The sequence below is a fragment of the Haliaeetus albicilla genome, chromosome 9 (assembly GCF_947461875.1).
Source record: "Haliaeetus albicilla chromosome 9, bHalAlb1.1, whole genome shotgun sequence".
NCBI lineage: Eukaryota > Metazoa > Chordata > Aves > Accipitriformes > Accipitridae > Haliaeetus > Haliaeetus albicilla.
In genome coordinates, this window is record NC_091491.1 from 2,105,377 (window position 1) to 2,128,021 (window position 22,645).

The 22,645-nt window shown below is 46.2% G+C and overlaps 2 protein-coding genes across 6 annotated transcripts in view; both read left to right on the forward strand.

The window, feature by feature from the left end:
- The first annotated feature begins 7,552 nt into the window (after positions 1-7,552).
- DDX52 (DExD-box helicase 52) lies at positions 7,553-15,708 on the forward strand. Its single transcript, XM_069790924.1, has 15 exons — positions 7,553-7,708; positions 7,909-8,146; positions 8,478-8,608; positions 8,807-8,992; positions 9,256-9,399; positions 10,060-10,171; positions 10,470-10,542; positions 10,695-10,898; positions 11,270-11,360; positions 11,893-12,015; positions 12,223-12,373; positions 12,759-12,834; positions 13,686-13,757; positions 14,409-14,501; positions 14,999-15,708. The coding sequence occupies exons 1-15, from the start codon at positions 7,622-7,624 to the stop codon at positions 15,084-15,086; spliced, it is 1,869 nt and encodes a 622-aa protein (XP_069647025.1). The 5' UTR covers positions 7,553-7,621; the 3' UTR covers positions 15,087-15,708.
- Positions 15,709-17,060: 1,352 nt separating this feature from the next.
- Positions 17,061-22,645, forward strand: part of SYNRG (synergin gamma) — a 44,637-nt gene continuing 39,052 nt past the window's right edge. For all 5 annotated transcript variants that reach the window (XM_069790925.1, XM_069790926.1, XM_069790927.1 and 2 more), the window contains exon 1: positions 17,061-17,177. In XM_069790925.1, the coding sequence (XP_069647026.1) occupies positions 17,098-17,177 (80 nt within the window). In that variant the 5' untranslated portion in view covers positions 17,061-17,097. The remainder of the gene's footprint in view (positions 17,178-22,645) is intronic.

The window sequence follows — 22,645 nt, forward strand, 5'->3', positions numbered from 1 at the left end:
CTACCATGGAGCAAAGAGCGTGTGATAAAGCAGGCAGGGTAAAGTCAATAATATGAATAGAACAAATGATCAGGAACAGATGGTATTTACCCAAGAGGTGTGAATTTACGAAGTTGCCAAACAGCTTGTTGTGTGCTGTCACCCACCCCTGGGTAGCAGGTGACGGGAAGGTAGAAAGCATGACAGGTTGCTAGAGGATGCTGTGGATGCTACACATACCAATGCCTTCAGGGAGAGAAAGGTTCCCCTGACTTGAATTTAACCTCTGGCTGAGGAAACCTTTCTGCCCAGGGAAATACCATCCAAAACTGCTTCCCCGAGCAGCCTCTGCAGCAGCTGGCCTGGGGCTGGGGCTGAGGCTGTCCCTGCCCAGACCTCACCTTGCACTGGAGAAGCACTGGGTGGGGGTGTTTGCTGCCGCAGAAGCCCTGGCTGCCTCATTAAGTTGTTGGAAAATAGGATGTAATGTGAAATGAGGCTCCTGGAAGACACTTCTTTTCATTCCTGTTGCTGTTGGGCACGTCATGTTTGCCTATGATGCAGTTGTTACAGAGCAAAGAAACAAGCAGAAACATGACAAAGTTCATTTGTGACCAATACAGTTTTACAGGGCTGAGTGATTATGTTACCGTTCAAAGCTGTTCACAAGGGGATTCCTTGCACATGAGGATCCACAGGCTGCTATGAGGCTTTATCGGTCACTCTTCTTGTTGATAACAAACTGCAGCCTCCTTCACAGCAGAGCACAGGGATACAGCTGCATTTAATTTGGAGTGCAGGTGTGGATGTAAAGGAAAAATCCCCCAAATCCCAGCGTTACCGAGGCCAGGGGGGTAAGACCCAGGGTGAGAGTTGTTGTGGCTCTCTGTGATGTGAGGACTCACTCTCCCCAGGGAGGTATCCCCCAAAGTTCACTGTGTTTCAGTGCTACTTCCCTGACCGGGATGTGCAGGCTGCAGGGCAGAGGAAGGGCACGGATGGGCACGGGGAAGCCCCAAGAGGTGCGGAGGTGGGATGTGGGAGGGCTGGGCAGGAGCGTGACCTCTCCTTTACTTCCAGAGGAGAGCACAGCCCTGTGACACCTGCCCGGACGGGTAAATCCCGTGCCCTGACTGCCTCCTGTTTGTGCTGCAGCACCGGCAAAGCTGCCAGCGGAGTCACTGGGTCAAAAGCAGGTTAGTGCCGCCCTCGCCGCCTGCCCCGGAGCCGTGATAGGGCTTTATCAGGCCATGAGCACGAGCCCTCGGCATGGGGCTGTGGCCATCCCTGGGGAGCAGGGGTCCTCGGCGCTTATCACCTCCGTAATTGTGGGGAGGAACGGAGCTAGGGAAACCCTGTCCAGGGCCAAAACCCTGTGTACCGGCTGCTGGGCGGAGGGCTGGGGCACCCTGGTGCTGGGCTCCCCGTCCCCAGGTGCCTGATGACAGCCCAGTGGTGGTTCAGACCTCGCTGCCAGAGCAGTGCTGCGGCTGGAGCAGTGCCAGGGCTCGGCCACCATCCCCAGTGCTCCTGTGCTGGCCGAGCTCTGGCCCTGCTGCAGCCAGTCCAGCTCACATCGGCCAGCGTCGAGCATGCGGATTACTAAGGAAGTTCCAGGTCATCCCCGTGGAGGGTCAGACGTCCCGTCGGCCGTGAAGGCAACGGCCTCTCCAGGGATACCGAAATACAGACGAGCTATTTCAGCAACTTTAAAAATGTTGTTTGGCGCTCATGTAAACGTAACGCGCAGTTGCACAACAGCACCCAGCTCCAAACATGCGGGTCTTTCCAGACTTGTTCTGCCAGTCCAGCCAGATGACCTGATCTGCTGGAAATTTGGGCAGGAAAACCAGCAGCAGCAGTGTGGGGCTGTGCAGAGCCTTGGCTCTGCTGGGGCTGTGCTCCCCACCGGTGCAGCCTGCACCCCACACGCCGTTGCCCAGCGGTCCCAGCGCTGCCTTCCTGCACGACAGGTCAAAAGGGAAAGCATTGTCAGTCCCCTGCGGACAGCAAACACCCTCTGCCCTTTGAAGCCTTTGAGCGGATTTGGCTGGGCTGGTGGCAGAGTTTGAGGAGTACACAGAGAGGAATGCAGAAAGTGCTTGCGTTGGGAGGCCGGGCTGTTTGCAGACGTTGCCAACTCCCCGCTGCGCTGCGGTCTGGCCACGGGAGCAGGTATACAGAGTCGGTGGATTCCCTGCGCTGGGTGGGTGGCAGCTTCGGGCAGCGTGGATTGATCCCATCTCCTGCTGACATGGGGTTTCCACGATGTGTTTACAGGAGGTCTTCGCAGTCTGTGAAAATGTGAAAAGGTTTGATGGGAGGAGAGATGTGAGTCATAAAGACCATCAGCAGCAGACAATAGCACTGTAACAGTTTACTGTCTGCCAAGCACCTTAAAATGCTCTTAGTGGCCAGAGAAAACCTCACTCTCTGCTCCAGTGCATCTCCGATGGCTCCCGCTGCTCCGGGTGCTGTGACCTCCACACCTGCTGCTGCGCTGCCCCGTGCCAGCCTCCCCCCAACAGCCAAGGGACCTGCAAATCTGGGGGCTCCACAGATCTCTGCAAAGATCTCGGGAAGCCTTGGTATCCCACCGTCCTCCTACCATGACAGGCCAATGCGTGCAATGCTCCACATCCCACGGCAGAGGAACTGGAGCTGCCTCTCCAGCTGCGAGCACCAGCGGGTCCATCCCTGCACACCCATCGCAGCAGAGTCCGGCCAGCAAACCTCGTGAGCTGCTCCACACCATTTGCTCTGTGAAGGTCCTTTGCAGGCAGGCGCTCAAGTCGCTCGCTTGCCTTCTCACTGGGTGCTATGAGATCTCCTGCACAGAGGAGATGGGCAAGACACCGCCCTGGGTCCTCCGGGCACAAAGGATGGACATTTTGTGGAGGCAGTCTGGTTTCACTGCATGTGGTCAGGTTAAACATCTGGTGTGAATAGACTGAGCCACGGACTGTGTTACACGGGCCGGGGAGCTGGGCTAGCTACTCCTCAGTGCAGACAGGTAAACGGCTAAATAAAAGCTCAGAGTCAATGTTCCCAGAGGCAGAGCCCCATGGGATGCTCCAGGTCTCGGCTGCTTAGCCAGCACAGGGACCCCGGCTCCCCTCGGCGCTTGCAGGGTGCACCTTTGTTTAATTCTGAAGGGTAATTTACCCCGATGCAGATGGTGGAAGGCCAATGGGTCCTGCGGCAGCACCAGGGCAAAGGAGCAGTACGTGCTGCCATGAAGGGCCCAGTGGGGCCAGTGATGGGAGTGCTGTGGGAGCCACCACCTTCAGGGGGGAGAGGTGTCTGACCCCCCTGGACTTTATTTCTCTAACCCAGGGATAAAACTTAAAAGTCAAAAAACTCAAACGTGCACTAAAGAGTTGTCCCATCCCAGTACATGTGTAATACAGAGCCACACAAAACCTGAACCTCAGACGTTTTGTATTATCTTCTACTTTGATTTTACTTTTATATTCAGCAAAACTAATTCTCCTCTCTGTAATTAATATGCTGCTCAAATGGATTCTTAATTACAGATAAATCACAAATCTACACACTCAACTGTTATGCTTTTCAAGTAATAAAAGAGATCATTTGTCTTCCTCAGATGAACAGAGACCAACTAGCACACCATTTCCCCCTTTATGAAGAATTCATTTGCCTTAGAAAGAAAGTCTTTAAAAAAACATTGCAAGGATTTCTTGAATAGGGGATCAAAGCTCCCACACTGCTGGAAACCATTTTTGCTAAATAAGATGTGGGCAAAGGAAAGAAAAGTAAAAGTTTTTTGGTAGTGTTTGGGATTACGTTACCCTTGGGAGGGACAAGGACGTGGGGTCAAGAAGTTGTGACCAGGTTAGCAACACAGGGAACAGAAGGGGAGGACAAAGGAACAGAAAGTGGAAATGGACAGATGAATGAGGAAGCATGTTTCTTTGCCGAAAGAGAATGGATGCTACATCAATTCATACTGAGAGCTAAAGGATGAGGGCCTGTTAATGGATTGGGGGACACAGCAGGGATCAGAGGTCATGAGTGCACTCAGCTAGGCTAATTGACTGTTATGTGCATATTAGTGATGATAATGTAGTAGGATAGTGGGATGTGGGGAGCATATATGCAAAAGTTCCACTGACAAGCGCTGTCCTGTAATTCCTGTCTTACACCTGTTAAACAAATGCACAGACACACAGAAGAGACTGGCCTTAGCTGGCTTTCTTCAGGAGGGGAGCCCATGGCTACACGTAAGCATCTCTGACCTGACAACGCACGTGATGAAATAAACTTGCTCACCAGATTTGCTTTGCAATCTTTGGGGGTTTTACTTCAGTGCTAGGTGTTGGGCATGGCCCGATGATCTGACCAACGCATCTCACCTGGGCTGCTTCTACACCAGGTCCCCTGAGCACCCCTGTGGGAAGGGGGGGCTGCTTTGTGGTCAGGATTGTACCCTGCTATTAACCACCTGCCTGTACCTGCTGCGGTCCCAGGGACTGTCTGCAAGAAAAACAAATGAAAGGGGAAAACCATACAGCCTGGGCTCTCCTCCGCACCCCAGTCCAGTCCGTGGGCATCCTGCCAGCAGCTCCAGGCAGAACAGGCTAGCGCTTACCCTCCTCTGCTATAATTTTATGTTAGTAGTTCCAGCGTGTCGGAAGCACCGTGTTCCCCAGCACGTACAAGCAGGTGCAGGGGGGTTAATATAAAGACCACGAGCTGGTCTAATAAATACTGCGTTCACCCCTCCCGAGTGTGGCTGTGGCTGGGGGGGTGTCGATGCCCCACTTTGCTGGCACAGGTGGCTGTCTCTTGTTTGCTGCGGTGCAGATGGAGCGAGAACTCCCTGGCAGGAGGCACTGCGCTTTCTCTTTATTGGTTTGGATCAATTATAGGGAACAAAGCAAGTCATCCTTTGCCTTCTGGGGTTTCTGCAGCATGCACCTGAGAGGGGTCTTCTCTGAGAGGCTTTAGGTCACCTTCCTCAGCAAAGCAGGAGTAACATAGAAAAAGAGTGAAATCAGCTCCAGTCCCAGATGTGGGATCAGTTTTGAAGTCAGGTGCAGTTTTGAGCTGACTTTTGTGGAATCAAGATCCAGCCCGCTGAGCACTGCTGATAAAACAGGATTGCCCAGGTTACATCAGGCTGTTGGGGCATTAATCACTGTGTCCGTGGCTGGGCTGAGCTGAACGGCCCGTGCTGCTGCAGCACATGCACCCTGCAAAGGCCTCGCTGGTCATCTGGTTTCAGCGCTGACTTGGCAATTAGTGCTGAGTAATTGATAGAACAGCACCGGGGAAGCAAAGCTAAGTGTGACAGATGCCGTGACAAGAGCGGTTTTGCTTTGCATTAACTTAAGTTGCTCCATTTTTGTATTTCAACGAGTTCTCCCTTTCACCCCCAACACACGACATGACCCCTCGCAGCCCGAGTCCTGGCGCTGGCCCCTCCGACCACTCCAGGGCAGATCAACTTCAGCATAAGGTGGCTTGGCCCCGGGGCCGCGTGTGCTGGAAGATGGGAGCGTACTGCTGGGGACTGCTCCTGCCGGGGGGTCCCTCGCTCCTGGTACACGGCTTTCTGCCCGCCTGGCGCCCGGCACTGCCGCCTCAGAAGCAGAGCTCCTTACTCCTTACACAAAGGGATTTCCCAGTCAACTGATGAAGAGAGTATTTCCCGTTTCCTCACTCTTGAATCTGCTGACAGCACCTCTTGGTGAGTGATGGATATTGGAGATGATTTATAGTTCTTTGTTACACAAATGCCTCCACATTCTTCCCCATCCTCTCACAGCAACCATTAGTCACTTCTCCCAGCGGAAAAGCAAGAGCCTCAGCCCGGGAACGGCCTGAAGGACGTGGCGTAGAGTCTCTCCCGCACTGGCTTTATTTGCTGTAAATACAACATCGGCAATGGCTCGGCTCAGGGACACAAACGAGGGAAGCGTCAGCATCGTGGTGCTCTGCACCCACCCGGGTCTCCGCGTGGCTGCTTCCACCCGTCTGCCGGGAAGTCAAAAGGTTGGCAAAGAAAAAGCGCTATAAATCAGGCAGATAGGGGCTGCGGGGAGGATCACGTTTATGCAATTTTTCATCTCAAAGTTTATAATTAAAGTAGTGAACATTACAGGAGGAACAGCCATTGCCTGTATCTCTTAGAGCTCTTGGATTTTGGCAATGTAAACGTTTAGCCCCTGAGACTTTTATTACATAAAATAGTTTTTGTAATACTGTTGTTGCTTAATTGGATTTCTGTTTGTTTTACTTCAAGAACACCAGGAAAAGTATCTGTGTTGTTTGATCTGATACAGAGTACTAGGAGACTTACCTGTACTATTGGGTCTCACAGTTTATCATAATGAATAAATACATGAATTAAATAAATTCTGATCTTAATCTATGCAAAGTTTCTTGATTGTCCTGAGCAGCTGAGCCAGTTGCTGTGTCGCTCCTGCCATTGCCTCCAGCATTTCTTTATTCAAGCACAGTTGCGAGGCCGGATTGTATCAATGGAAATCAAGGATTAAATAAATTAACTGGGCACATTCCTGACTTTAATTTAGGTGTCACTGGGACTGCTAACTGGCTTCACAAAAAGCACACTGAAATATTCTGTTAGTGTGGGTCTTAAAATCAGGAGGGTAGTGCAGGATTGAGCCCCAAGTATTTTTTAACAAAATGGGTTTGAATCAAACCAAGAGAGAACATTCCTCTGCTTTTACAGGAAAAGGCAGAGCCACTTGTTGCAGGTCACGGCGGGACTTCCCCATCAATCCAGGAAGAGAATATAAAACAAAGGATGATCCAGGCAATGAAAAGTGCTATAAGCCACTGCTTTGCCTCCTCAGAAATATGTAGGACCTAAGTTTACATCTCTAAGAGGTGGAGTGGTTGTGTCCAGCGGAGCTGATAATCTCTACTTGCCGACGCGGTGATGGATAGAAGAGAGGTCAGTCCTTTGAGACCAGCTAATGATACTGTAAATCACCAAAGCCCAGACACGTCCGAACAAAAACTTCCCACAAAAGCTTTTGTCCTCTTATTCAGCTGAACCGTTCCTTAAAAATAGCTGAAGCAGTCAGCGCAATTAACTGGCCATCAGGAATACACAAAAGGACAAAACGCTGTGATCGGCCTATAAAGATGTAGTACAGTTTTATGGCTCATATGCTGGATTTTGATATTTCTGATTCGTTTAGACCTCAAGCAGGTAATTATAAACTTTAAAAAAAAAGAAACAGGGCATCAACAAACACCACCCTGCTGTGGGTCTCTCCCGTCCGGCTCCGCTGCAGTAACGGGGTCTGGAAGGGGCCGGACGGGAGAGACCCACAGCCGTCCCGGAGCCCCCCAAGGCTGAGGCTGACCCTACAGCAGGGAAGGGGTGGCTGCTTTCCGCTATCGGGACGGCCATGCCCGCCTCGGGTTGGCTTCTCCCGGTACACCGGGCCTGGTGCGGCCTAGAGCGGAGCGCGGCCCGGCGGAGCCTAACCCCGCGGTTGCCACGGCAACGCGGCGCCATGACACCCCCGCGGTGTGGTTGCTATGATACCCGGCCAGGCACGTCATCGGCTCCGCCTCCGCGTCCCCCGGATGTACTCGCTACTTCCGGGGGCGCCGCGGGGAGCGTTGGGAATGAAGCGGCATGGAGGCGCAGGAGCTGTTTCGGCGGTTGGGTGCCGGTGCCCGCTTTGACGTGCGGCGTTTCGGGATCGATGCGCGGCGATTCGGGGTGCGGAGCGCACCGGGGGAGGAGGGAAGCTGGGACGGGTTTGGGTCACGTTCCCTCCCGTGACATCGGCCGACGGGCCCCGTCCGTTCCCTGCGGCGGGCCCCCGGGCCTACCTGCGGCTCTGTGGTAGCGGTCGGGGAGGTGCTGGGATCCGGGCAGGGTGTCTCACAGTTTTCCCTATTTTTTTTTTTTCCCTCCAGGTGATAAAGGGGAGCGGTGGCGTCTCGCCGGAGAGCCTTGACTTCTTTGGGTGCAAGGAGGAAGCCCCCCTGGGGTCTGCCGAGGAGGGCTGGAGGCTCGCAGGGGCTGGAGAGGAGGTGAAGGGTGGAGAGCAGCAGAAGGAAGATGGAGCTGGGAAAAACGGCGGAGAGGTGGCGGGAAAGAGAAAAAGAACTGCAGAAGGCAGTGAAGGGAAAAGGAAAAAGAAAAAGGCACGAGGTATTTACGTACGTGTATACGTGTCCTTGGCAGAATACGCTGATCAAGTTCGTGTGGCTTGTTTTGGTTTACTTTGAATCTGCAGATACTGTAGGTCGTTTTACCAGAAAAAAAAGAGGCTTCTGGGTTCTTCAGCTGGCCTGTGTCAGAGCTGATAAAATAATTGGGCCGAGATTTGGTGTTAAGGCATGGGGATGTGATTGCTGTCCTTCTGGAGTTTTCATTAACTTTAGTGAGAATGAGAGAAAAAGGGTTTTGAGGTGTTCTTTTTTACCAAATGATTTTGGACTGGATTTTACTAATGGAAACTTCAATTTTTTGAAACTTCTAGAAGCAGCATCAATGCCAGAGTTGTCAGAAAGTAATGGAATAAAGTGGATGTCCTCTCTGGAAGCAAAATTTGAAGATGCAAAAGACAAAAAGCCTACTGCAGAAAAACTTGAACGCTTGAGAAGAGAAAAGGTGGGGCCATGGAATTCTAATGTAGCAACAGATTACTTGGTTTCTGTGGGCGTTCGATCTGAAAACTGAGGTTTATTTATGGTAATTTCTCTTGGGAGGAGGGTGACTGAGTATGGGGAATGTAACCAGGAGAGGAGTCCATACATGTTTAGTTTTACGCTGTCAAAGAAAGAAAGAGTTTTGTGTTTTGTCTTTTAGATAAACCGCTTCAGAAATCAACACAAGATTAATATTCAAGGAACAGATCTTCCTGACCCAATTGCCACGTTTGAGCAACTTCAAAAGGAATATAAAATCCACCCTAAAATCATGGAGAATATTCAAGCTGCTGGCTTCCAGGTCCCAACACCTATCCAGATGCAGGCTATTCCTGTCATGCTTCATGTAGGTTTTCTGGCACTGCATTTTATTACAGGGAGTATGGCAAAATTTGGAGAGTGGCCTCTCTTAAGGGTCATGGCAGTGGTTAGTTGCACAGCTTTAGAGATATATCAACTGCATCAGAGTTCAAAACTTAGCCATTGCAGTATTCTTGGTCTGTGCTTTTGCTAATGTATTTTGGCTTTGTAGCGTTAATATTTACGTAAATGTGGGGTTTTTTTCTTCTTTTTTTCTAGTAAAATATAACACCCTTCTTTTTATTACAGGGTCGGGAACTTCTAGCTTCAGCTCCTACTGGGTCTGGAAAAACACTGGCATTTTGTATTCCTCTCTTAACACATCTGAAGCAACCTAGGAACAAAGGATTCAGAGCTCTGATCATATCACCTACCCGAGAACTTGCTAGCCAGGTGTGTCTTGAGGGCAAAGGGGTTGTCGTAGTGATGTACTTAAAAGTTTTCACTCTGAATCACTAAAATAGCAGCTCAGTAAATATTTTTTCCTTCATTACCCTCAGATATTAGAAAAAGCTAATTTAAACATTTCTTTTAAGTCTTTTGTCTTCTGTGAAATAGCTACATATCTAGTATCTCAGTCCAATCTAAATGATTAGATTAGAGGCTCAGGATTCTTTGATCATATTTTAAACTGCCCAATGCTTAGGTGCTCTTAATACCTACTTTCATACTTGAGATTGCTACAGGAGACTTAGCTGTTTGTCCCAAACACAGAATTTCAATGACTAACTTGACATTGAAGCTTTGTTATTAAACTGAAATAAAAATCACAGCTTTGGCAGAGTTCCATTTTTATTCAAATGGGAGAGGGGGCTTGTGGGAGCCACATCGTTAGAGTCAAAATGTGGTAGTCAGACCCGTGAAAACTTTCAAGTGAATAATACGTGTTGGAATGCTGTGTTTTGTTATGCTAAGAAAACTAGACAGCTTTCTCCTAACACTGAAATCAGGGTGTTGTCTGAAGCTGTATCTTCAGGATTGTCTGCAGTTTTTCTGCTTAGAAAAGCCAATCAGCTCAGTTTGTAAATTTAATCTCTGTTGCTGCCTTTTCAGACACATCGGGAGCTGGTGAAGTTGGCTGAGGGGACAGGCTTCAGAATACATATGATCCACAAGGCAGCTGAAGCAGCAAAGAAGTTTGGGCCCAAGTCTTCTAAGAAATTTGGTAATTGTTCTAACTACTGAAGTGCTTCTAAAAATTTTAAAAATGTCACTGACCTTTCTCTTCTGGCCTGCGTGGTTTTAAAGAGATTGGTTAATACCACTGAAGATGTGCAATCTATTGCTCAACACTAAAAAAGTAGCTGGTGTGGAAGAAATAGGAACTGAGCCTGACAGTGGACCCCGATAAATGGCACCTCTGGCAGATTGGATTGGAACTTGGGTTTCTCAGGCCACTGTTAGTCTGGTTTATTTTGCGTCTTTTTCAACATCTTGCCTTTTTTTTTTCTTTCTTTCTTTAGATATACTAGTTACGACTCCGAACAGACTCATTTATTTGCTGAAACAAGATCCTCCAGCAATAGACTTGACCAGGTACCAAGAGTCTTTATCAAACCTGGCTTTGCAACCAGCTTGGCCACTGAAAAGCAGATGCATGCATTGTCCTTGCATCTGTGATGGTATGTTAGAACTTTTGCCTTCTCCACAAGTGATTTTTACTGAACAGCAAACCTCTCTGTTCCTAGTGTGGAGTGGCTGGTGGTGGATGAGTCAGACAAACTGTTTGAAGATGGGAAGTCAGGGTTCCGAGACCAGCTGGCCTCCATCTTCCTGGCATGCACATCGCACGTGGTGAGAAGAGCCTTGTTCAGTGCAACCTTTGCACGTGATGTAGAGGAGTGGTGTAAACTCAACCTTGACAGCGTTGTTCTGGTGTCCGTTGGAGCAAGGTAGGTGTGCAGTTGTACTCCGACTCTCTCATGTTTTTTTTTCCTTTCCTGGGCAAGTTATTTGCTTTCTTTGCATCATCAGTCTGCTTGGTTGTATGTCTCTGTTGTTAGTCTTAGGACGGCAGGTTGTTTGTCTCCAGAAAAAATTGTGTAGGCATATGGATCTTTCTCACCTATTGGGGAAGGTGTTGTTTTCTTTTACCCATTACTTTATCATCAAGTAAACATTTATCTTAGAAGCATGTACTGGTGAAATAAGTTTGTTGTGCAATATTTCTCATTCATCAGGTAATATGTTATGTTTTTTAGTGTTTATAAATCTATAAATAAACTCTAATGGTCGCACACTTCTGTTGGATTTCTGGTTTCAGAAACTCTGCAGCAGAGACAGTAGAACAAGAGCTGTTGTTTGTTGGATCTGAGACAGGAAAACTAACAGCAATGAGAGACCTTATTAAAAAGGTATTTTGGAGAGACTGAGTACATCCTGCTTACTACTGAACTGAGCTGTGTGTTCTGTCAGACTCATAATTTCCTAGGGCAAAGGCTTCTCTGTGACACATGTTAAACCATTGTCCAAATCTGCTGTACCAGAGAAAGAGTAAGTACCCTACCTATGAAAACTGAGGATGTTCCCCATTCTTGGTTATATATTTGAGTCTTGCTTAGGAACACTTTGTATTAACAGTCTGTTTAATTTCACTTGGCAGTGTGAGTGGGTTCTTTGCGTTGGTTGGAAGAAAAAAAATTTTGTCCATTTCTGTGGATTAAAATACACACTGATGCTTAAATTAGGAACAATTCCATCAAAGGCAATGGAGCTGAACTTGCTTAGTTCTGACTCCCAAAGGTTTGGCTAGTCCAAAAAAAAAAAAAAAAAGTCCTCTGAGATGTAAAATACTGGGAGTGGTTAAGTCTCTTTAGTAGCTCAGTATCTGCAATCAGTAATGGTAGGAAAAGGACTTGAACCTTAGACAAGCTTATTCTTTTGCAGGGTTTTGCTCCTCCAGTCCTTGTTTTTGTACAGTCTATTGAGAGGGCTAAAGAGCTTTTCCATGAACTTATTTACGAAGGCATCAATGTGGATGTCATCCATGCAGACAAAACTCAGCAACAGGTAGGAGGATGTAATTTCTTTCCAAGAAACACGTTAGAAAGGTAAAAGCAAGAGTGTTGGAATGTACCTTCAAGTAACTTTGAGAGTAAATTACTGCAGGTTTTTGTTTAGAGGTTTAGTTTTATTCGTTAACATCATGCAAAGTTCACCTCCTTTCTCAAATTGCTAATTAGGTTGTTTCCAAGTACCTTTCTTCTCTTTTCCTAGAGAGATAATGTAGTACACAGTTTCAGAGCTGGGAAGATCTGGGTGCTCATCTGCTCAGCCTTGCTAGCTCGAGGGATTGACTTCAAAGGAGTGAACATGGTCATCAATTATGATTTGCCAACAAGTGCGGTGGAGTACATCCACAGGATAGGTGAGTGATTGTTCACAAATTATGTCCTTTTTCTCATTTCCTAGATCTTTAATGTAGGTGCTCCTGTGCATTAGCAAAAATCCTGAAACCAAGCTGCCTCTGTTGCTGCAGCACTAGCTTCTACATCACTTGAGCCAGAGTATACTGGGCTCAACTTTCAGTAAAACTGCATTACTTTTTGTCAGTCTTTTATGAACCTTAAATATTTAGATGCTTCAGACATACCTGTGCTTTCATTCAATAGGAACAATCTTTGGGGATCAGCTGCTTGGTAGTATGCTTAGTATACAATACATGTCAGGAGGCTGGGGCTGTGAAGAGGAATAGAATAAAGGGAGATATTTAAAGTAAAATCTCTACTCTTTGCAAAATTTGTGTTTGACAGGTCGTACTGGAAGAGCAGGGCATGCAGGGAAAGCAGTCACTTTCTTTACAGAAGATGATAAACCTTTATTACGGAGGTAAATTGGAAACATGATATAGGAAAAATGTTTTTTGTTTTATATAGTGTATTGCTGAACCATATGGTTGTGTCTGGTACCACATGCCTCATAAGCACAGTATTGCCATGCTCTGGAAGCCCCACATTGCTGTAAAAAGCTCTTAAAACTAGAGAGAGCGAGCTCTGTATCAGCATGATGGAACTACAAGGTGGTACCACAGTATGGGGAAGACTGAGTACACTTAAATTTTAAGGTTTCTTTTTGAAGCCTTTCACTAATGCAGCAAGAGAGAAACTAGCAGCCTTTCACTTCTTTCAGTCTTGTTACCAGTAATGACAACGTGATGGCTTACTTAGTAGCACCTTTCAGTGAAAGTCAGTTATTCTGACTTGAACCTCACTAAAGTGCAGGTTCAACAGTCTTTACAACTAACTTTGCTCTTTGTTCTGGTTTTCCTGAATCATTTGCCATGTAGAAAGTATGACTACCTCATGCTGTGCTTTATGTTTTTTAATCCAGTTCTTTAACTTCCTTGTGTCCAAAATTACCTGGTATGATTCTCTGTTTTGGCTTACTGCTTTTTCTTCATCTCCTTGAAGACTGTACTCACCTAGAGTTTCAATTTGTTTAAACTATCCAAATGGAGTCACTAGTTTCATTTAAGCCTTTTATGTCTTGTTGTTTCTTCCTCACCTTACTTCAAACTTGCTTTTGTGTCTTTATTTCTTGCTTTAAAAAAACCACAACAAAACAAAAAAACAACAACAAAACAGCCAGTTGTTATGAATTGCTATTTTCCACATAAGATGCTTATCTGTTGTCCAAGTGCTCAATGCTGGAGTTGATCTATTCCCTCCTCTCCTTTCCAGTATAGCCAGTGTTATTCAGCGAGCTGGCTGTCCTGTGCCAGACTACATAAAACACTTTCCTAAACTGCAAAGGTATGTTCATTTGAATAGTTTACCAGTTTGTTTCCCATTTTAACAGCTGCATGAGTGGTGCTGGGGGGGTATAAGGGTTACAAAAGATCCATTTGTTTGCAATATAGTTGTAGTTCAGCTGCAAAAGGAATTTTAGATGGGGTGGGGGTGGCGGTTTTTTACCCAGACAAAAATGGAAACAAACAGAATTCTCAACTTATGGTTTCCCTGGAATTAACTATTTTTTTAATGATTTCCTTAATCTGCTTTAGACTTCCTAGGCCCACACTCATGAATTGGGCTTCTGATAAATGAAAGAAAGTCCTTTATTCTTTTGAGTTACCTTAGAAAAATTGGTGTAGGGGTGTATGCATACAGATAAATAGTTTTTTAGTTAGTGTTTCTTTTCATGCTTTTTCATAACTTCTAATAGTTTCTAAAACTAGAAATCCATATATATATATAAATTAGACATATATTAAAATAAAGTTTGTTTGAATCTCTCAGAGATAACGTGGCTGAACTAATCTTGGAATAAACAACACTGAAAATATATTCAGACCCATAAATCCCTAACAACCAGTAAAGGTTTTCATTATCTGTTTTATTTACTTTGGATATTAATTTTTGCCCTTTAAAGCAATTTAATCCTTCACTAAATGTCATTCTCAGCATACAAAAGAAGAAATTCATTAAGAAACCATTGACAAGAGAATCCATTTGTACCACCCCTCAGTGCTTCTTAAAAAAAGGGAAAAGAAAAACGTAAGTAGGTTTTTCTCAAGAGGAGGTAAGAGATGCCGTTTATCCAGAAAAAGCCCAGCAAACTTCCTCTAAAATAACCAATAACTTGTTTGGATGGACCACCCAGTCATAATGGTTTTAGGTGCCATGTATCAGGTGGTAGCAAGCTGAGTTTAAACCACTGGCCTTAAAGCCAGACTTCAGACTAGCTATCACTTGACAGAACCTATGTGCTCCTCTTCTGGCAAAGGGCTGGCTTTGATTTTAATGCATGGAGTATTAATACAAGAAGCAGGTCTTAAGCTGTAATGACTAGAGCTCATAGAAGACTGGTGTGTAGCAGTTTGGTGTAGTAGAAGTGGTCACAAAGAACAGCATTACCCACGCTTTGGAGTGTTGCTACTGAAGGATTTATGTTCAGCTGCACTAACATGATGTAAAACAACTCATGTCTGTGTCACTGCTATATACTTTGTATGTTATGTTCAGGTGTCTTGGTCTCCAATGTGTTTCTGTAGGAAAACTACAAAGGAAAATATTAAGGAAAAAAAGAAAGTTAAAGAAGATAAAAATGGCAGTAAATTACAGACTGTTTCAAAAAGCTGAATAGCAACAGACTACTTGTGAGCTGGGGCTGACACTTATGTCCGTACTGAAAAACAGAAGAATGAAGATAGCGGCAAAGGGGAAGAGAGAAAACTATTTCTTACGTTTCCTCCTGGGTGAGGATGGATGCTTACATGCAAGAAAGTCTCCACTGAAATACCAGTAGAGGATTCCTGAGTGCTTCTCATAGAAGCTGAAGAGTGCGTTCTTGCAGTAAATGCCTTGTGTTTCTGAACAGTAGTTCAAAAATAGCATCTGATTGTGTTACTCTTACGCAGTTTTGTATTACTCCTTGGAAATGCTGTCAGTTCTGTGTTCAGATCACCCCTAATATGTTTGTCAGACTTCTCGAAGATTCAGTGGCAGAAAACACCTTACTGTTAGGCTTGATAAATGCAGCTGTCAAAGACTTCCCTGGACACTCTAAAAAAACCCAAACCCACTTATATTGTATGTGAAAGTAAAGTCTTGCTCCTCCTACTTTTTTGCTTCTATAAAATCATTTTGAAGTAAATGATACTTGACATGTCTGTAAACTAGTAATTTTGTACTGTTTCATATTTAAGCCTCAAAGCAGAATAAACAAGGTCATAAAAGATTCTAATACAGAGACCTGCCTGTCTATACAGCCTTGATAGAACAAGTCTGCAGGCATTATTCCTTAGTCTGTTACACAAAAAGTCCAGGTACCACACATTTTCCACCTCCTGATTGTGTTCTCGGTCCACTGTGGTTGTGTGAGAATTCCGGTAATGCAGGAATGGCTTCTCCTTCGCAACTGTAATCCTTCTTTAAGGAAGCATTCCTGTACAGGATTGTCTTCTTGCTTTGTCATACTTAATCCAGTTTGGAAATGGATTCCCAGGTCTGTATAACTCATTTACAGCAGAGTGGTGTTAATGGCTCTGCCCAGTTCGCAACTGTGAAGTTTTTTGAGAAACTGATCTAAGACGCTCTGCATCCTGTTTTGCTTATTCATAAGCTAGACTGACTGACTGCAGAATTACACTTCGGTTATATAGGAGATAATGTCTTCATTTTGACATCTATGAACACATTTGCCTGTATATTTTAATAAACACGAAGTTGTATATTCTGATAAATACCAAGTTGCCTGCTGCAAGATACTGATGACAGATACGATGTGGAATCAGTTTCACAATTTGAGTGAGAAATTACCAACATTCACCTTTAAAGGCACTGCTAATACACAGAACAGATGTGCTTCTTCCCGTAGTGGTAGCAGGAGAGAAAACCGCTTTTGATCACGAGCAGCTTTGTGCAATTCTAATTCTGCAGAAGAAGGTGCCACAGTTCTGTTTCTGAGGGACTTAGTTTTAAAACGAGAGCTTAAATTTCATCTGGCTTCTTTCTCTGAGGCTGGGTTTGATTTTAATGCGATTTCTGACACGGATCAGTAGCTTATCGAGAAGTTTAAGCAGCAGCCTTTCCCAGGATTTACTCCCGTGTGAGGTGCTGGAAAGCTGTCACACTGAACACCCTCTTTGCCCGAGGCTGAAGAGCAACTCCACAGCTTCCACAGTTTTTGCCAGGTATTTCAGCAAGCCTTGGCTGACCTTGCGAAGAGAGAGGAGCGCAACTGTGAGACTCCGGTACCTCACCCCGCACCTCATCGGCAGCGCTCGTTTGACGGCACTCCTGAGGTTTTTGGCGGGCACAGCTCCCGTGTGGTGAAGTAATATTTCCAGTGCCCTCCGCGGGGGCACGCTCAGCAGCGGCTGTGAGGGAGAGCTGGGCTGCGTATCCCCGCGTCCCCTCGCCGTTTGGGCCGCGAGGGCGGCACTTTTCTCACAGGAAAGGGGTTTTAGGTGCCCGAAGTTGATTTTTAAAAGCGTTCTTCAAGAGAAGGCAGGGCCTCTTCTTCCCCCTGTCAGGACGGCGTTTCCCTCCCCCCTCCGTGTGCCCGGGTGCGTGTTCCCGCCCCGGAAGCCGAAGCCGCCGCCGCCGCCGCCGTTCAGCTGACAGCCGCTGTCGGGGCCGGAGCGGGAAGATGGCGCTGCGGCCGGGACCCGGCGCGGGGGGTGCCGGCGGGGCGGCGGGCGGCGGCGGCGGCGGAGCGGGAGCCGCCAGGTCGGTGGTCGGGGGGGGACGGGACGACGACACCGGGCCGAGCGGGGCCGGAGGGCTGCGGCCACGGGGGGGGGGTGGGGGGAGTGGGGTGAGGGGGAGGGTGTGGAGGGGAGAAGGAGGATAGATGGGGGGACACGGGGAGGGCGGTAGATATGGGGGAGCTGGTGCGTGGTGAGGGGGTAGAGGTAAGGGGGGAGACTCGTGGGGTGGGGGCTCGGGGTACAGGTGGGATGGGAGGGAGAGGGGTCAGGGGCCTGGTGGCGTGTGTGGGGGGAGTCCCGGGGGGAGTCTGTGGGGTCCTTGGTGGGGTGTGTGTGGGGGGGTGTCCCAGGCGGGGTCTGTGGTGTCCTTGGTGGGGTGTGGGGGATCCCAGGCGGGGTCTGTGGCATCCTGGGTGGGGTGTGTGGGGGACCCAGATGGGGTCCGTGGCGTCCTGGGTGGGGTGTGTGGGGACCCAGATGGGGTCCGTGGTGTCCTGGGTGGGGTGTGTGAGGACACAGATGGGGTCTGTGGTGTCCCGGATGGGGTCTGTGGTGTCCCGGATGGGGTCTGTGGGGGTCCCAGGCGGGGTCTGTGGGGGTCCCAGGCAGGGTCTGTGGGGTCCTGGGTGGGGTGTGGGGGTCCTAGGCGAGGTGTGGGGAATGCAGCCATGGTGGCTCCGCGGTTTGCTGGGATGTATTTGTCTTTTGGGAGCCCACCTTATCCCCCAGCTCGTCTGGGCTTGGGCAGTTGTAGCCTACTTGCCATCAGGCTCTGCAGCTGCAATCTCAAATATTGGGGCAGAAAGGGATTTTTGGTTTTTGCCAGCCCTGCTCGGGTGCCACTGGTGTCGGCAGCGATGAAGTTGCTTATCGCCACTGGGCAGGTGTGTGGCTGCTGCAGGATGGACCCTCTGCTTGCCTGCTGCTGCTGCTGCTGGAGGGGGGGTTCTTTTCCCCCACAAAAGGCACTTCATCGAAGGGGGAGGACTGAGGAATGGTGTTGGGGGGAAGAAACGGTGGTAAAAGAGATGCACGAACATGTCATTGTGGTTTTGGAAAGGTTAGAAAGCTGTATTTTGCCGCCTTTGATGATTTAGTGATTTTTTTTTTTTTTTTTTAACATAGGCTCTTGCGTGCTGTTTATCTGTTGCCCTACTTCTAGAGAGGTTGGGTAAATTTTGCATTTGACAAAGGGAATTTAAGTTCATTGAGTCTTCTTGGACATCTGAAGCCTGCGGTTTTGTCAGTGTTATTGAGAATGTGAAGAGGGGGGGGATCCACACTGAGGCAACCTTCGCACACAAGACACGGGTCCGGGGTTTCCCTGTCAGCTCTCTGAGCCAGGTTGCTGCTCTGTGTTGGGGAAGAGGCATCCAAGGGGTCTGGAATACTTGGGAAGAGAAAAGCTGAAGTGTATATGTCTGCCTGTGCATGCTGTGAAAGGAATGGGAGGCTGTCTTTGTGTTTCCCCACGTATATAAATCTGAAACAGTTCTTGAGAGGGGCTGGATAAACAGTCTAAACTCTTACAGCAATGCTGCCTGCTCAGCAATTTAACAGGAAAATAACAAAAATGTTATCAGCGGACTATAGGTTTTGAAAAATAAAAGGATTTAAAAATCATTGTTTCCCATTGTTAGTATTTTGGGTTCTTTGAGAATGAAGTCTGGAGGTAGAGGAAAGGTTCCGTTCTCTGTGTCTGTGTGGGTTCTTTGCCTTGTTTCACTTTAATTTTTATGGATTTCTGCCATTCAAAAATACGATGACAGTCTATATTGTGTTGATAGAGTTGTGTTGGTAGAGAATTAAGGGGCTTAAAAATCCACTTGTAGGTAGGAAAATGTTATGTGTAGTTTGGAGCTTTTACAGTGAAGTATGTGTACAGAGAAGGAGTTGCTTCTCCCCACACTCCTGCATTTTGACTGAAGCTGTTGGTTTGTTTAGGTTTGTTTTGAAGCTCTGTATTTAAAATACTTATCTGATAGGAATTTACAGATTTATATTACTGCTTTAAGAGTTCTGTCGTAGCATAATTGCTCTGTTTCCCTTATTTTATTTTGTGCAATATATCACATATATTACACTTTCTTACTGTGTTACCCTAAGTGTTATGGCTAGCTGCATGAACCTAGGTGGTCAAGTGCTTCTACTGTTGAGAACTACAGAAATGTCTGCAGATGCATTTAAACCATTGTGGAAATAACAAGGAGAAAAAAAAATATATTAAAATAACATGCTTGATAATAGTCAACTAATTATATATTTTAAACATCTGGGGTCATAAAGGTTTCCATTGTCTAGAAAGTGCATTTGGTCATTTTAGAGCATACAGTCAGCTAGCTATAAATGTTCTTTTAGCCCCCAAATAGTATATTGGACCTTATAGACTGCTTAATTTATAATGCCTATCTTAAAAAAAAAAAAAAAAAAAAAAAAGGCACGGTGGGGGGAACAACATGCTGTTCTAATATTGCCTGTTTGTTCTTCATTCTCCTGTCAGTGTTGTTATTTTGAGATAACTGGAATTAAAATGTTCTCTTTAAAAGAAAGCTACTTCTGATGTTGCTCCTATTGCTATATGGTTACCAAGTTCAATGGTTTTCTGTAGTGCTTCAGTTAATCTCACAAATGACTGCCTCAGCTTGCTTTCTCAGCAATGAGAATCAGCTGCTTTCACTAGATGTGTGTGGGCATTTCTTTTGCATCTTGTCCTGGTTTCAGCTGGGATAGAGTTAATTTTCTTTCTAGTAGCTGGTATGGTGTTGTGTTTTGGGTTCAGTATGAGAAGAATGTTGATAACACACTGATGTTTTCAGTTGTTGCTAAGTAGTGTTTATACTAAGTCAAGGGTTTTTCAGCTTCTCATGCCCAGCCAGCAAGAAGGCTGGAGAGGTACAAGAAGTTGGGAGGGGACACAGCTGGGGCAGCTGACCCAAACTGGCCAAAGGGATATTCCATACCATGTGATGTCATGCCCAGTATATAAACTGGGGGGAGTTGGCAGGGGGGAGGCCTAGATTGCTGCTTGGGAACTAACTGGGCATTGGTCAGCGAGTGGTGAGCAATTGCATTGTGCATCACTTGTTTTGTATATTCTAATTCTTTTATTATTATTATTGTCATTTTATTATTATTATCATTATTATTTTCTTCCTTTCTGTCCTATTAAACTGTTCTTATCTCAACCCACGAGTTTTACTTTTTTTTTTCCAATTCTCTCCCCCATCCCACTGGGTGGAGGGGAGTGAGTGAGTGAGTGGCTGCGTGGTGTTAGTTACCGGCTGGAGTTAAACCACGACACATCTCCAAAAAGTAGTTTAGAAATAAAATTCCTGTTGCTTGACTAAAGAAGTTGATGGGGTTTATGTACATGCATGTGTGGCTGATGTTGGCAGTTGCACAGCTAAATCTTGGAGCAAGGTCCATGATGAATCCGAGCTGCATGTACAGAGTGCTGTGCTGCAGGGGCTTGCTTTGCTACTTTTAACTAGCTCTTCTTCCAGTGCCCTCTAATTAGCTGCAGGTTTTTTTGTTGATTGGTTGGTTTTTTTTTTTCAACAGAGACTTATAAATTAATCAGGAGCTCTGTAGAAAGGGATAAATATTTAATAGTCTGGCCTTTATTAGCTTCCAACAAGCAGTGGTACCTTGCCATGCTTGTTCAGTTTACATTACGTTTGCTGATTTGGAAGAATTCTTGTTGACTGGATTCCCCAACAAGAAGGGAAAACATGAAGCTAAGAACACTTTTCCATACTTGTGAGCTTTTAAAAAATAACTTTTAGTATTTCATCGTTATGACTAAACTAAGAACGGTGTATTTTTATGATGCCTAAAATTGCTGCAGATCTGGCTTACAACAGAAGCTCCACACATCTGAACTTGCACACGTTTTAAGGGGATATATTGCGGAGGAGGCACTCTGTACTGACAACTATTTCCATAGGTGGAATGAAACGCAGGCAAAATCCGGTTAATTCACTGGGCTTCAGCCCCTGAGTGGAGAAAACAGCTTTTCTGACCAGCACCGGAGTTCAGTCATGGGTTGCTCTGAGATTTTCAGTCAGCTGTTTGTCTTCATGATCTTAATATTTGTATGCTAAGAAGTGGATTAAAAATGACCAAATTGAACACCAGTCAGTTGAATAGACCTTGGCTGCGGTTTGAACTGATCCCAATCCAGAGAAGCCCAACACTTGTTCTGAGATAAGGTAGTGTGTATCTGCACAGTGCTTCAAAGAGAGAAACCAAAAATTGTGGTGATTTAGGATGGTAAGACGTGGACCCAGTGGAAAGTGTAGGTGTGTGTTGTGGAAAGAGAAATTAGCACATGGTGGTCAGGGTAAAAGAAGCAGCTTTAGTATTAAGAAGATTCTGAGTTAGAGGATGAAATGAAGAGTAATATGGGTTGTCTTGGTGACCGTGTAACCTGCTGTCTGTATAGTGGGTGGGTAGGTACAATTTGCTCCTGGATAAATCTATAATTTAAATTCTTTATTTTATCTTAGTACTCATATTACACAGCTCTTTTATATTTATAAACCTGGTTGGCTTTTGGAACTTCTGGCACGTTTTGAAAAACTGTCTGCAGTCATTTATGATAGCATTTTCTCCTTTACTCTTAGGCAGTTTCTTTTACATCCACCCTCGTGCTGAGGGATATTGAATATCTGTAAGTGTTTCTTTTTCATGGCATTTTGATCCAATAGCTGCCTGGGACATTGAGTGAGGTTCTTGTTTGGTAAATTACTGCTGACATGGGTTTCTGAGAGTTGCTTGCAAATGAGACTTTTAAACTAAGTCCTTTTTTGCTGTTTGGCAACACAGCACGTGCTTCTGCTTGAAAGTGAGGGGTAGCAATTTCCGTTATGATTTCAACTGAAATTTTAACAGTTCTTCCTCCAGGTGCACTTGGCCCTTGATACTTCAATGAATATTTTTTCCAAGGCACCATTTTTCTTGTAATTAGATGTAATTGAGAAAATAGAAACTCTTCTATTTTGTGATACTTAGTGTTTCAATGGGGGGGGAAAGAATGCAGAAGTGGTGGGGTTTCGTGGATAGTTTCTTTCTCTGCAGAAAACTGTTACTAAGCAGCTGAGAACTATTGTCTGGTGCAGTTAATGGTCTTATCAGATACTTCCAACAGGAGATGCTTATTCATTCTGCGGTGCTTGAAGGCCTAGCCTACACTAACAAACTGACCTGTTACCAACCTGCGTAGGTGCTGAAACTCTCTTGTGGGTGATGCCGATGAGTCAAAGCCATTTTAGTGCTGCTGTGGAGGATAAGATCTATTTCTTCCTAGCTTTGCAGCCTGTGAAAGCGCTGATGGTGCTGGTGGGACTCTCTGGTGCTTTGGGGGATCCCTAGGAGGGGAGGCCTTTTCCCTGTGGTGGGTTTGGGTTCCGTGAGACCTGCGGGAACAGATCGATACACTGACCAGAAGGTGGGAGGCTTTGGGTGGTGGTGCTGACATGCAAGTCA